The sequence below is a fragment of the Thermoascus crustaceus genome (assembly GCF_041956765.1).
Source record: "Thermoascus crustaceus strain CBS 181.67 unplaced genomic scaffold VTN00scaffold_1, whole genome shotgun sequence".
Taxonomy (NCBI): domain Eukaryota; kingdom Fungi; phylum Ascomycota; class Eurotiomycetes; order Eurotiales; family Thermoascaceae; genus Thermoascus; species Thermoascus crustaceus.
Genome location: NW_027192527.1, coordinates 1363768 through 1378851, shown reverse-complemented (window position 1 = coordinate 1378851; position 15084 = coordinate 1363768). Strand labels below are relative to the sequence as shown.

General features: G+C 50.9%; 3 protein-coding genes across 3 annotated transcripts; all 3 read left to right on the top strand.

Annotated features, from left to right (window-relative positions):
• Positions 1–1792: 1792 nt before the first annotated feature.
• Positions 1793–4417, top strand: VTN00DRAFT_485 (uncharacterized protein; the record flags this gene model as incomplete). Its single annotated transcript, XM_069431317.1, has 6 exons — positions 1793–1798; positions 1959–2084; positions 2215–2295; positions 2978–3827; positions 3887–3954; positions 4010–4417. 6 exons carry the CDS (start codon positions 1793–1795, stop codon positions 4415–4417), a joined length of 1539 nt encoding a protein of 512 aa, XP_069291193.1.
• Positions 4418–5950: 1533 nt separating this feature from the next.
• Positions 5951–10993, top strand: VTN00DRAFT_484 (uncharacterized protein; the record flags this gene model as incomplete). Its single annotated transcript, XM_069431306.1, has 1 exon — positions 5951–10993. The coding sequence occupies one exon, from the start codon at positions 5951–5953 to the stop codon at positions 10991–10993; it is 5043 nt and encodes a 1680-aa protein (XP_069291192.1).
• A 1248-nt stretch (positions 10994–12241) lies between these two features.
• On the top strand, positions 12242–13167 carry VTN00DRAFT_483 (uncharacterized protein; the record flags this gene model as incomplete). Its single annotated transcript, XM_069431295.1, has 2 exons — positions 12242–12484; positions 12730–13167. 2 exons carry the CDS (start codon positions 12242–12244, stop codon positions 13165–13167), a joined length of 681 nt encoding a protein of 226 aa, XP_069291191.1.
• Between the last annotated feature and the right edge of the window lie 1917 nt (positions 13168–15084).

The window sequence follows — 15084 nt, the reverse complement described above, 5'->3', positions numbered from 1 at the left end:
CCTAACGGAAAATCTCGGGGCATTTCCTCGGTTTTAAACCGGAAGATTTTTAATAATCTGAATAGCTGGCTCTGGTCAGACCACAGTGACAGAAGTCTCGGCAAGGAAAGTCATGCAGCCGTTTAGAATACCCAACATCAGGTACCATTTGTTGACACGTTTCTCCATGACTCTTAGTTTGAAAGAGAAACCGAGAGTCTGGAAAAAAGGTGTACCCTATAGGCCTAGGTATTATCTTCATCATGACAATCTTTTTGTACCGGACTGGGACTGAGCCGGGAACCACCACATCTCACCGCTTTTACATGTCTAATTCTACCTATCCGTCCATGGATGGGATGATTTTTCACTAGGCACCTATCTGAGGGCTAGCTCAATCTGGCATAATGCACATACCTAAGAGCGTACCGCTAGATTTTAAATCTCATACTTACCTCAGGTGGGTAAATTTCAAGCCCGGGCCCGGGCCGCTCCCGAGATCTCCAGATCCGTGCACAAAAAGATCTGCCAATAGAAAAAGGACACCGGATCCCCTTTAGATCCTGTCTTTGGTTTGAACAGAGAGAGTCGCTGGTGACAAGATAACTCCTGGACGTCTACGCTCCTATCTATTCTATGAAGTTCTTTGGGAGATATTCATACGCAAAGAACCTTCTTTATTAATAAATATGCTCGACAGGGATGTTGTTGGAACTCACTTACTTGAGAGCACGAGTCCAGATTTCACCGTTCAGTTATGCTTTCTCAGAGAGGAAAAGTCCAGCCCGATCAGGACAGAACTAGTGGTTACCTACGATGCTCATTGGTAGGTACCCTGTAAGAATTAAGATTTGACACAATTTCTAACTACCATTGGTACTGTACATCTAGATAAATACATGATGCTGTACTGAGGTATATACAGGGATGTCTGTCCAGGTTGCCGGGAGCCTTTTTTGTAACAAATCTCAGTCAGCTATTTGACTTGATAGGCTAGCCAGAAGCCAAGCTCTACAAATCCTTCAGCAGAACCGTACGATGCATATTCGTCACTACTACTTTTCATAGTACTTCAAGAGATGGGAGACTAAGCCCATGAGGCGCGACTCTGGAAGACGATTCTCTTTGTTGGGCGCAACCGTTCTTGCCACGTGACACTGAGAGACTCAGAACCTTTCAAGGGAGAGAACAAAGCGGCAACAAACAGCCAACAGATGTCTGAGAGAGAGCATAGCGTTGGAGCATTGAAGGCTTGCAGATTTGACTCCTGTCTGATGTAGGGTTTCTGATTCTTGTACAGGGCTGTACGGAGTTTCGGGCAAGACTAATAATGGATATAATTGATACTCTGATAAGTAGAATGTTCCAAGGTGTTCCTCTGTAGGTTATCTGTTTAAAACTCGTAAGCTCCTCTAAATAGTTGTTATGAATACTGAAGTGTTACTGGAGTTTCTGCAAACCGAAGTGAGCATGCTGATGGGGAGTGATGATTGCTTAGCCTCGCAGTCTGACCAGTTTTAAAGATGTCGTAAGCTTGAGCTGAAGTCTTTGCCTTTACTGGTAACTGTGGGGACCTGGTGCAGCTCGGGACTCATGAGGCGCTCGATCAATGAGGAAAACAACAGCCGCAGTGGGCTCTTCCCCGTCGATCGCGCGTCCTCTTCAGCCAGTTTCTTTTTGAGTCACGCCTCGTTTTCCACAGGATTCCTCCGTCCTTGCTTTATATTCTTGTTTCTTTTCCGGTCTCTCATACCTTCTCTAGACGTCTCTAGTCTTTTTAGCTTGCGGTTTCAAAAAGGCATCACTACGGACGATGGGGGTAAGTCTGACCTGCACTTTAGGAGCTTTATTTGTGGCTGCACTACCCCGCCTTATTGCCCCGCCTCAGTGGGCAGTTTGCAAGGCATGAGTATCAGGTCGTGGAGTGGACAATGCCAAATGGAAACTGTGACTGATTCTTACTCGAATTTGCACACCAGTTCGCTGCGAAGGTTGCAGGGAGTCAGGCTGCTGTCTATGGAGGAGCCCCTCCCGCTGGCTACACAGGCGGTCCTCCCGCGCCTCCGTCATCATTCCAGCCTGGCCGGCAGGACCCTGCGAAATATGTAAGTGCCCAGATAAATCCCCATCACGAACAACGCAGACAGAGCATTCGGAAGTTGTCAACAACACCGGACTCTCTGCATCGGTCTTCCGAAAGAGATCAACAGCTGAGAAATGTCGTGGTGGCAACAGCAGCCTGGCCAGTATCAGGCATATCCGGGCTCAACCCAGCCCCCGGGCCAGCATTACGCTCAAGGCCCACCCGGCAGCCAGGTGAGCAAACTCTTCGCAACCGGGGATCGCCTTCTTCACATGGCAACCCAACCCTCATTGCACGCGTGACATTCGCATCTTCTTTTTGCTTTTATCTTCTGTCTTTTACTTTACCTTCACACTCTATCCCTTCGCTTTCTTTCGGACCCTGTGCACCTCTCCCTGGTTGTGCTCATCTCTCTTGCTTTTGCCCGCCATCGCAACCGCCATCATGACTCGACCGTATAACCAACAGCAATACTCTGGCCAGCTCCATCCTGCCTCCCCTCAGCCTCCGTATCCGACGTCATCACCGCAACAATATCAACCATACACTCCATCACCACCCCCCAGGCCAGTCACATCGTCATCGCCTGCCCCGGGCTCTCCATATGCTGGATCCCCTTACGTTTCGCAACCCCCAGTTTCTCAGGGTTATCAGCAGCCCATATACAGCAGTCCGCAACCGCCCTACGGCCAATCCCAGCAGAGCTATACAAGGCCACCACCACCTCCGCCGCAGCAATATGGAGCCCCTTTGTCACAGCCACCATATGGACAGCCCTCTCCAGTACCATATCCTCCTCAGCAACCTCCCTCTGTATTTACTTACCCGACCACGTGAATCTTCTCTTCACAATTTCCCTTTGTCTTTCATAGCTCCTTTTTTTTCGCCTGGCCGAAACTAACTTATATCTCACAGGGACAGTCGTATAGCCCTTATCCTCCGCAAGGAGCTCCAGGCCCGGGCGGTCCAGGCTATCTGCCGCAGCCGGCTGGCTCTCCATATGGATCTGCAGGACCCGCTCCGCCTGCGACCCCGCAACAGGTCGCAATGTACAGGCAACTCTTGGTGAACACTATCCAGGAGAATCAGCTTCAGCATTTCTATCCACCGGACAAGCTTGAAACGGTGGTCCAAGGCCTTGCGAGAGATGCACCGGAAAAAGTGCAGGAACTCATGAAAGAATGGAGGGTCTCACAGGAGATTGCTATGGATCTCATCAAGCTCGTCCTGTTCGACATTATCCTATATGTCGACGACAGCGGCTCCATCCAATTTGAAGAGGATGGAAACCGATTGACTCAACTGAAGCAGATTCTCTCACTTATCGCCACGGCGGCGTCCAAGTTTGACCGGGATGGTATCTCGATACGTTTCATGAACTCGATGGAGCAAGGAGACGGGATCCGCACCAGAGACGACGCCGAAGGACTTGTAGCACGTGTCCGTTTCCAGGGCTTGACCCCTATGGGAACGAATTTGCGGCATAAGGTTCTCCAGCCCATGGTATTGGGACCCGCGAGAGCCGGTCGTCTGCAGAAACCGGTCCTTGTCATTACCATCACGGACGGTCAGCCTGCAGGTGAACCACACAACAGTGTAGCCGAGGCTATTCGCTATGCAAGTGACGAACTGTCTAATACTCAATACGGACGTGGGGCCATTTCCTTCCAATTTGCACAGGTTGGGAATGACTTACGTGCACGTGAGTTCTTGAGCAAACTTGACGAGGATCCTAGCATCGGAAGTCTCATCGACTGCACATCAAGTATGTCATAGAGGAAACTGTCGAGGGGGCGTCAAGATCTGCTAACTTTAGCTTTCTAGATCTCGAGGTCGAGCAGGATGAAATGTCCCGAGCTAACCCGCCAGTTCATTTGACCAGAGAACTTTGGGTAAGATAGATATAGTTTTGTTTCAATGATATCTTGACGCTAACATCTGTTACAGTGCGCAAAACTGATGCTTGGTTCAATCGACTCGTCCTACGACGCGAAGGATGAAAAGGCGGCCGGTCGCTCTGGCGCGGCCCCTCCTCCCGCTCCTCCTGCCCAGCAGGGTGGGTATGGCCAGAGTCCCGGTGCTTATCAGAACCAAGCCGCGTACGCTCAGGGCGGCTATCCCCAGCAGCCAGGCTATGGAGCACCGCAATTCGGACAGTATCCCCCACCGGGACACGGCGGATACGGCCAGGCTCCTCCCCCAGCCCCGCAGGGAGGGTATGGACAGCCATACGGCGGATATGGCATGCCTCCGCCTGGGCAAGCTCCCTATGGACATCCACCCCAGACAGGCCCCGGAGGCTATCCACCGCAGCCCGCATATGGACAGGGACCTCCACCCCCGCCACGGTACTAGAACGGCAGAGTCGAGACCCTGACGGCTGACGTGCTCTTTGCTCGATGATGACTATTCATGATGGGTTTCTGTGGTTCCTTTTGTCACACATTGTTATGATGTTACGAGAACCAGGGGTGCAGATGGTGGACAGTAAATCGTAAACAAAGGCCAAGAGAGAATGAAAATGGAAATGAAAATGCCGCGTTCAGGCCTCCTCTTGCAAATGATGTAGATCCTGTCTGAGAGCATGTGCGACGCCTAGGCTCTTGCACTGGACGGATCGATCTGATCCTCCCCCGTTGCCAGATTGTTACACGGGTTTGTAACCCCACCATCCTGCTGTAGTAGCACCAGAAGTGACCGTGGCGGGAGACGATATCGACATTGTACCCCGTGCTCCGGTCCGGGGGGGGGGGGTTTCACTAGTCGATCTGACTGTGAATTGACACGAGGGGCACGGCGACTCGTCTGGACTCGGATGAGACACGAGCGCGTGGGGATGTGACAAAAAAAAAAAAAAGAAACCTTGGGTGGCGGAAGGCCTCAACCATGGGTAGGAGACAGGGGTGCCGCAAGGACTGGCGGGGTAAAGGTTGACAGGGACGGTCGAAGCGCCAGGGACACGAGAGATCACCCCGCAGAGACTCAGCAACCCAAGGGTCGACACGCCAAGGGGGCTGTGCAGAGTCACGGTCGAAGGGGCGCCAGAAGAACGCCCGAACAGCCAAGGCTGGTGACCCTGGCACCGTCGCAGCGACGCGCGTTGCCCGTTCTCGCCATCCCGAGGCGGTGAGGCCGCCTTCTCCGCACCGGCAGTAACTGCGTTGATCGGTCCAACCCAGTTTCGGCTCTGCCGGCCTCGAGTCGCCGTCGCCGCAAACGCTTCCCTGCGTCACCTTGCCTGCCAACGTCCTTCATATTATTCCCCTCTCTCCATCATCTCCTACAGCGACTTCTCTGCTGCGCTTGCACCTTGCATTCGCTACCTATTCATCTCCTGTCAGAGGCCTGTTGTCCTCTTTCGGTTAACGGCCCGGATCGTCCTTCTTTCGCTCAGCCTCATACGTCTTCCCTCGTGCACCGCCTGTTGGGAGGTCATCCCAGGCACTCTGCGTACGGTCTTCCTTGTTCTCTGTGACAGAAAGCCTCTGTTCCAAGACGATTGCTTCTCGCCGTTTCTCCTCCGTCACTTGTCCACTGCAGCTCTAGCCGCACGCGTTCTTTTAATCGCCATCCACATCCAGTCGATCCCGGATAGTTCCAGAGACGCTCCACTGTTTGATCTATCCTTCCCCCGGAAAAGATCCGCACCCGATGTGGCCTGTGTAAAAGAGGCCTGTTTGCTTGGTCGAATAATGGGCCTGGTTGTCGTCGGTTTCGATCCCCTTCTCGCGACAGACTACGGTCCGCTTTCCATTGGTTCTTTCTCTACACCGTAAAGTTATATTACCCGAGAGCTGGATAGAGATACACCGCCGGCGAAAGCAGGAGGAGAGACACCGACAAACGGAAGCTGGAAGGAGGCACGGTCGAAAGGAGGGTTGTTTCGAGATGTCAGAGAACGATGAACGGGTGGGCAGGAGAGCTAGTCGCTCACCGCACCGGGCGTCGTCGGGGCAGGACGCTCACGCGTTGGATGAATCTACCGGAGAGAACATATCGATGCATGAGCTGAACGGTGATGATGGACAGGAACAACGGAGCTCATCCCAGACCCGAGGACGTACGGAAGAGAGCCTGGATACGCGGAGGCAATCCTTCTCTCCAACTGGGGCCCTATCCGATCCGGTGCGGCGGAGGTCGTCAGTGCAGCACCGTGTTCGGTTCTCGACTGAGATCGAACGGTCTCCACGCGCTTCTGTCGATGAGCCTCCCAGCATTCTCGGAGACAGGCGACCGGGCTCGAGAGGACTAACGGTTGATACGTCGCTCACAGTACCGCGTTCAGGTCTCCCCAGCAGATCGCCGGAACGCAGTGCGCCGGCATCACCACTCTCCCCGAACGCTGCGCTATCTCCTGTGTCGCCGCAGGGTGCAGTCCCTACTCGGTCCAGGTCTCGAAATCGTGGTTACTCACTACGACGGTCTCTGTTTACGAAAAATATCGAGTCGCACTCAGAAGAAGATGGGACCGTCATTGAGATGCAGCCGGGCCAGCCTCCGCCCCAGGCAGATGGTTCGACGGATGGTGCAGCGGAGAAACGCACATCCTCAGACGAGAAAGGAGATGTTGCGGGAGAACCTGTTGTGACAGTGGAGTCTTTCTCGCAGGATGATGAATCGACGTTCCTCTCAGAGCCTTCTGAGCCGCTGAAGGATGGAAAAACCCTGTCAATGTCCGCCGCCCATGACAGGTGGCTGAAGAGGAAAGCTGCCCACGCTGCTCTGATGGGGCGATTGATGGACTTCGCTGAAACGGTCCGCAAGACCGTCCTTCGGATACGAGAGATCCCGCCCAGCAAGGATGGCCGCAAAATCGATCTCAACCCAAGCCGCACCGAGGATCTGATCGACGAGAGAACTGGCAAGCATTATGTCGGTAACTCCATCCGGTCCAGTCGGTACAGCATCTGGAGCTTTTTCCCACGGCAGTTGGTCGCACAATTCTCCAAGCTTGCCAACTTCTACTTCTTGGTCATCGCGATCTTGCAGATGATTCCAGGATTGAGCACGACGGGAACTTTCACCACGTTTGTTCCCTTGATGATTTTCGTCGGCATCTCCATGGCCAAGGAAGGTTTTGATGATTGGCGCCGTTATCGTTTGGACAAGGAAGAAAACAACCGTGTTGCTTACGTTCTACGTCCTGGGCGTGGCAACGTGGACACCTCGAATGACAGCAGTCGAGAATCAAGCGGTTCGGGGGATTGGGCTCTTGTCAAATGGCGAAACATCAAAGTTGGGGATGTTATCAAGCTCGAGCGTGACCAGCCCGTCCCCGCTGACATCGTCCTGTTGCACGCTGACGGTCCCAATGGTATTGCATACATCGAAACCATGGCCCTGGATGGCGAAACAAATCTCAAGAGCAAGCAGCCATGTCACCCAGTTGCGAAACTGTGTGCCACGGTGGATGATATCGTCAACAGCTCTATTCGTTTTGCGATTGAGGATCCAAACCTCGATCTGTACAAGTTTGAAGGCAACGTAACAATTGGAGAAGAGAAGCTTCCGTTGACCAATAACGAAATCGTCTACCGAGGAAGCATTTTGCGCAACACCGAAACAGCCATTGGCATGGTCATCTACACGGGTGAGGAGTGTAAGATCCGAATGAACGCAAACAAAAATCCTCGGATCAAGTCCCCGGCACTCCAAGCCAAGGTCAACCGCGTAGTCATGGTTATTGTCGTGTTCGTCGTCATCTTGGCCGTTGTTTGTACAATCGCGTACAAGTTCTGGTCACAGAATGTCGAGGACAAGTCTTGGTATCTCCAGAGAGCAGGTGTGAGCTACGGTCCGATCTTCACCTCGTTCCTCATCATGTTCAACACCATGATCCCAATCTCGCTTTACGTCAGTCTGGAAATTGTCAAGGTCGCCCAGATGTTCTTGTTGAACGACATTGATATGTACGATGAGGAGTCGGATACTCCGATCGAAGCCCGAACTTCAACAATCAATGAGGAGCTTGGGCAGGTTAGCTATATCTTTTCCGACAAGACGGGAACGCTGACCAACAACTCGATGCGTTTTCGCAAAATGAGTGTTGCTGGTACCGCATGGCTTCACGACTCCGATCTCCGTGAAGAGGCTGCTCGGGAAGGTGATCGCGTGAAGTTGAGACATAAGAAGCGTCGTGCGAAGGGAAAGAAGGCAATGGGTCGGAAGTCCAATGTCGAGGACTCGAAGCCAGCCCTACCAAGGAAGTCGACTGTCTCTGCCAGACTCAGCCATGACGCTGCCGGTTCCGTGGCCAGAGGCATGTCGACTTACAGAGGAAGACGCTATCACGGAGGCCATACGACTGAGATGCTGGAGTACATTCAACGTAAACCGTATACTCTGTTTGCTCGCAAGGCCAAGTTTTTTATCTTGGCAATGGCTTTGTGCCATACTTGTCTTCCAGAGCGTGACGAGGACGGCGAAATCGCGTTTCAGGCGGCGTCGCCTGATGAGTTGGCTCTCGTGTTGGCTGCACAGGAACTGGGGTACCTTGTCGTTGACAGACAGCCCAACACCATTACCGTTCGAACGTTCCCGAACGGCCCCGACGAAGATCCTGTCGATGAGGTTTACGAGATCTTGGACATAATCGAATTCTCCAGTGCGCGAAAGCGAATGTCTGTTGTGGTTCGGATGCCTGATCAACGCATCTGTCTCTTCACCAAGGGCGCTGATTCCACCGTTATGAAGCTGCTGAAGCGGGCTCAGCTCGCGCAAGACAAGGCACTTGAGATCGAGAAGAGAGCCAGCAAGCGCAAAACGGAAGAGGCAATCGAGGTGATGAGGCGTAACAGTGAGCATCGCAGCCACAGGGACAGCGGATTGAGGCACAGCATGAGTCGCCCTAGCCTTCAACGGAGACGGTCCAGCGTTTCGGGGAAGCATGTGTCTACTCTGAGAGACAGCATCGACGTTTGGCTCAGGGACAAGGAAACGGACGGCGGTATACTGACCAAGGACAATGGCAGCGAGCACTACAGCCCCCGACCATCGGCTCAGTTCGGACGACAGTCTACTACTTTTTCGGACTCCGGAAGTTCTGTACAGGACGATGAAAACGAGGATTTGGTCGAGGAGGCCCTGGTGGTGAACGAGAACCTCGTCTTTGAAAGATGCTTCCAACATCTGAACGATTTCGCAACCGAAGGTCTGCGAACACTGCTTTATGGTTACCGTTTTCTCGATGAGGCCACGTACAACAACTGGAAAAGGGAGTACCAAGAGGCCGTCACCAGTCTGGTCGACCGGCAAGAGAAGATCGAAAAGGTTGGCCAACAGATTGAGGAACAGCTCGAGCTGATTGGCGCCACTGCCATCGAAGACAAGCTCCAGAAGGGTGTTCCCGAGGCCATCGACAAGTTGAGACGGGCGAACATCAAGCTGTGGATGCTGACTGGTGATAAGCGAGAGACCGCTATCAATATCGGTCACTCCTGCCGCCTCGTCAAGGATTACTCCACTGTGGTCATCCTCGACCATGAGACCGGAGAGGTTGAGCGTTCAATGGTGACGATGACCGCGAATATCAAAAAGGGCAATGTTGCTCACTCCGTGGTTGTGGTCGACGGTCAGACACTCACTGTCATCGAGTCGGATGAAATTTTGTTGGCCCGCTTCCTAAACCTTGCCATCCTTGTTGATTCTGTGATCTGTTGCCGTGCCAGTCCCAAGCAGAAGGCGTTCCTGGTGAAGTCTATCCGAAAGCAAGTGAATGACTCCATCACTCTAGCAATTGGCGACGGAGCGAACGACATTGCCATGATCCAGGAAGCCCACGTTGGCATAGGCATCACTGGAAAGGAAGGTTTGCAAGCTGCCAGAATCTCGGATTACTCGATTGCGCAATTCAGGTTCCTCCTCAAGCTTCTCCTTGTTCACGGGCGTTGGAACTACATTCGAGTTTGCAAGTACACCCTTGGCACTTTCTGGAAGGAGACGTTGTTCTATCTCACTCAGGCTCTCTACCAGCGCTGGAACGGTTATACCGGAACTAGCTTGTACGAGCCGTGGAGTTTGAGCATGTTCAACACCCTCTTCACTTCGTTGCCGGTTATCTTCCTCGGTATATTCGAAAAGGATCTTGCTGCGTCTACGCTTCTTGCCGTTCCTGAGCTTTATACGAAGGGGCAGCGGCATGCCGGGTTTAACATCAAGATATATCTCGGCTGGGCTTTGATGGCCACCTGCGAAGCGATGATAGTCTACTTCACGATGTACGGTCTGTTCGGTGAAGCTCTGATCAACATAGACAGCGGAGTTTTCGCTATGGGTCTTCTCTCGTACAGCGCATGCGTGACCATCATCAACATCAAGTTGCAGGCCTTGGAGATCCACAACAAATCTATCCTTGCCGCGATCGTAATCTTCATCTCTGTTGGTGGATGGTTTCTGTGGAACATTATCCTCTCGCGCCGCTACAACAGCAGCGACGGCAAGGGCATCTACAACGTTCGTGACAATCTCCTGACCAAGACGGGCCAGAATCTGGCATTCTGGGTCGTCCTCCTGCTCTCCATCGCAGCCGTGGTTCTGTTCGAAATCATGGTCAGCACGATTCGTGCCACATTGTTCCCGACAGACGTGGACATCTTCCAAGAGTACGAGCAGGACCTCGAGATCCGGAAGCGGTTCGAAGAAGCTGCCGCGTCGGAGCTGCAGCAGGGCTGGGACCATGGAAACAAGAAATCCAGCTTCGAACTCGCCCGGGAAACAGCGGAGATGGAGGCGCGAGAGAAGCAAGTCCAGGAGCTCCTCGACCGTCCCCGAGTCATGACCAAGACGGCGTCTGGGAACGAGGCAAGTCAGATGATGGAAGTCGAGCTTCAGAATGCTGCAGACGAGGCCCCGACTACTCGTCGGTCTCTCGACGTCCATGACTTGTTCAGCAAGGGGTTCGGTGCTATTAAGAAGGGGCATGACTTGAGATGAGTCAAGAATGAAGAAAGAACTTTATGTCCCCTGTTGTTTTTAATATTTGTCTTCTTGTTCACATGTTTTTGATTTCCTGCATCATTGGAAATACCCCAGGGTTTCGTCGGTCTCTCCTTTGCATTGCATGCGTTGCATATACATATATAGATGATGGGTGGATGGGCTGGGACTTGCATGGTCATTATTATTGTTGTTACTTTGTTGTTCTTATTCGATGGGAATTACATGCTCTTCCCCTCCTGTGGATTATGATATCCGATAACGTTCGTGTTCATCCATTGAATGATTGATTGATCCCGACTGATGGATTGAATGAGTGACAGTGAGGACCTACCCTACCCCACTTACTACCTAGTCAACCTACCTACCTCCCTTCATACATAACTGCACACACATACCTTTGTACGTAACCCGCTGGGATCTGAGTATAGATATAGAATCTGAGGAAATATAATTGAGATCTTTTAAAATACGATCGTTTGGTCTTGAAATTCAGCTGTTGACTTACTAAGATCTTATATGTAGCTAAGTGTGATGTGCAGTCTGAGATGAGGGAAGATTAGCCGCGACGATTATGAATATGTCAAATAAAGGTCAGGGACTGCACTGGACTGGACTGGACAGATATAGAGGATCTAGATATAATGTAACCGTCACGTATACATCATACGTGATCACTGTGTCTTACTTGACTGGGTTTTTTAGCTTTTTTTTCCTGAATCGATCAGGATGTCAGTACCTTGGTATGTACTAAATTTTATATTCACCCCGACCAGTCTGAGTCATACCAGTGCTGCTAGTATGTCAGGTAAATCTCTTGATCAGTTGCTAGTAATAGCCAAAAGTTGTATGAGCTTATGTCGGGGAGCTAGGTGCTCGTCATGGCTTCGCTGCAAAGGCCGGTCGGTATCTCTCCCTATCTTAGCCAGGTGCCTGCTTGGTATCAGTCAGGATAGGCATCTAGGTACTCCGGGTCCGAGGCTGGGTGAGTACAATACTCCCCCAGGTGTAAGATTAAGAAGAGATCTGTGGTTCCCCTCCCGTATTCAAAACATTCCTGAGTTATGAGAGTTAGTGTCTGTCTCCTATTAGAGTCCAGCAAGGTGACAATTTCATGAGAGACGCAAACAGCACACTTAATTAAATTCCCAAGTATCACCGTTTATCTACACATCTTATTTATTGTCTAAAAAACGATAAGTTGCACAGACACAGTCTGAGAGCCTTATCTTATCTTCTACAACTATGCCTATGCTGGGGCCGTACTCCAGACGGAACCGTCCAGAACGGCCAACGCTGGACCTTTCCCTGCTGAGAAGACTACAACAACCTTCCTCCTCCTCAGCATCACTATCACCATCACCATCCGCAGAGACCATGAAAGAAATGAAAGGCCTCATCGCCACCGCCTCCAAAGGCTGCGTGTATCCTGGCACTGGAGGAGCCCCAGGCCAGCAGGCTTGGTACTGGGACATCGAAGACGCCCCCGTCTTCAGCAACATCTACTACAGATAGAATCCTGATTACGAAAGAGTACTCAAGATCCTGTACTTCCGCGACCGCAGGCAGTTCCGCGATCTGGGACATCTTCACGTTTCTCTGTCAGCGGGGGTTGCTGAGTCTGGAGAGGTGTCTGTGTGAACCGATCGATTTCGATAGGTGCACGGAGTCTGTGGTAGCGGTTTACAGTCTGTTGAGTCTGTTTGAGAAGACGTAGGCAGATACGCTATCAGCGGGAGATGCCGAATGGGGATGAGAATTTTGACGCGGATGTGACCTGGCTCGCGGTCGCTATCGTCCGGGGATGCACATGCACCGTCCATCTAGCTCAAATCCTTGAAACGATCCATTTCAGTGGTATCCTGGGCCCGTTGGACTTCGACGCCGTGGATAGAAAGGTTGAGCGCGGGGCGATTGAGATTCCCGATTCCTTCGCGCCTGATGTCAATGATGATGAGAAGAAGGATGCGGTGATGGCCGGAACGGGAAGGCGAAATTTCTTCGGGTTCCGGCTCCCGAGTGGGATCGGTTCGGATGGGAGTAAGTGGGAGGGGATTATAAGGAGTAAAGTTGGGAGGTTTGATGACGAGGTGGAGAGGGTGTTTAAGAGGTATTTTGGTGTGCCGGATGAGGTGCTGACGACGGTGGATCAGGAGAAGCAGGAGGATTGAACTGTGTTTGTTTCCTTGTACAGTAGGTGTGTGCTGTGGCTGCGGATGCCTCTGTGTGTCTGTTTGGTCGGGTTGAGATGTTGACTTCGTCTGTTGGATGGCTTGGCTTGTTTTGTTTACACACTGATGTACTGCTGCTGCTGTACATGGCGTATATTTTAGGATGGCATCGTCTAAATACGTACCTCTTACAAAGGTTAGGTATTATTGGGCATAAATGTTCTATTCATGCTTTGCTAAATACATACCTACGTAAAGTTGAGTCTTTGAGGACTGCCTATAATTCCAGTTTTTTCAGTTGTTTTAACTACAAGAATCTCACGCGTCATAACTAATTGAAAATGATTTGATTGAGGTCTAACGCTCCATCAAGCTGGTTCTTGATTAACATTGGTATTTAGGTACTGCTATCTGAACAGGAAAGGCATTCATCCTCTCGGTCGTCTGACTCGTCCGTCTCTCCCTTACCATCACCGTCGTAATCCATGCCGTGAACCCTAATCCCTGTCTTTAGTCCGTCCAGTCCAAAGGTGATTGACTTCCTCTTCCAGAGATTCATCGTCGATTTGGTTGATGTATCTTGTAATAGGCGCGCTGTATCATCCTTTGAGTCAGCCTTAACATCCTTGCGATCCAGCAACAGCACGACTATTTCCTCATGCCCATTTCAAGCTGCCCATGGCAGTGGTGTCTGTCCAGTACAGTCCTTAGCGTCAGTCACGACGATGTACGTGGAGGGCTGTCATATATTGTAAAAGCCTGAACTGGTAACAATAGTTGTCCATATGCTGTATTTAGAGAGTTAGACAGTTCTCACAGCTTCTGGGAATGTGTAGGATTGCCAGATAGCCACGGAGCCCGAGAGGTTTGTTGAACATGGGTGTGGCTGTTAGAAACCAGATGTTCTTAGCATTAAGAATGATAGGCTGGTGTGCCTGGCCGCTGATGAACTTGACACAAGTGTGTACTATCAATTGTCTGTATCAACCTTAGTTTGATCGATCATTGCTGGAGAAAGAGGGGAGCAAACGAACCAGCCGCTCAACGATTTGGTCGAATCATTCCTTCTGATGCTGACTCAGAATGCGATATCTGCTAGTTAGTTAACTATTGTAAGGTCATCCATAGATGTATTCTCTACCCTCTTCGGCAGGTATCGCCGGCTAAGACCAATAGGTAGTCACGTGAGATACATGCTAGGGATACAACAGTTATCCTTCTTCAGTGCTACATCTATCTGAGTCAGCAGAGAACACAGGTAACTAACTAGTTAGTAAGATAAGTAGGGAAGCTACAGAACAGTGGCCTATATGGATAATCAGGATGTTCTCTAGTATAAAGAAATTTCCAACAGAGATAGTGATAGAGATCTTAAACTCCCCACTGTAAACACAATATATGTCTATTTATCTGTGGTCTTAGAGAATAAACACCTCAATGCAGGACTAAAGGGTGGAACTAGGGTTGACAGTAATTTCCTTAAAATGATAATCAGGATAATCACACAGAAAACATTTAAGAGGCTCTGAGATGCTGTTAGCTACACCAGCATCCCAGAATCAGACCACCCTCACAACATTCTGCACTTACCAGGAGCAGAAGACATGGTGACAACAGGAGAATGAGAGCGCAGAGAAGTAGATGATGTATCACTGTCCTGTCGGCGCAAAGCAACGGTAAGGGTCACCAATATTGACATTGCTGAAATAGACTTTTAGGATTGATGCTGCCGAACAAGATTATACTCTATGTAATCCTCTCTCACATATTGGAAGCGGCATTCGAGGTAGTTGTATGCGATCGCGGACTGTCTGGGATCTGATCGCCAATGGATCATGAAAGATTTCAAATGATGTATAAATCAGAAGGCCCACACACTGTTACAATATATAAGTTTATAACTCGATCTGCTTCAAT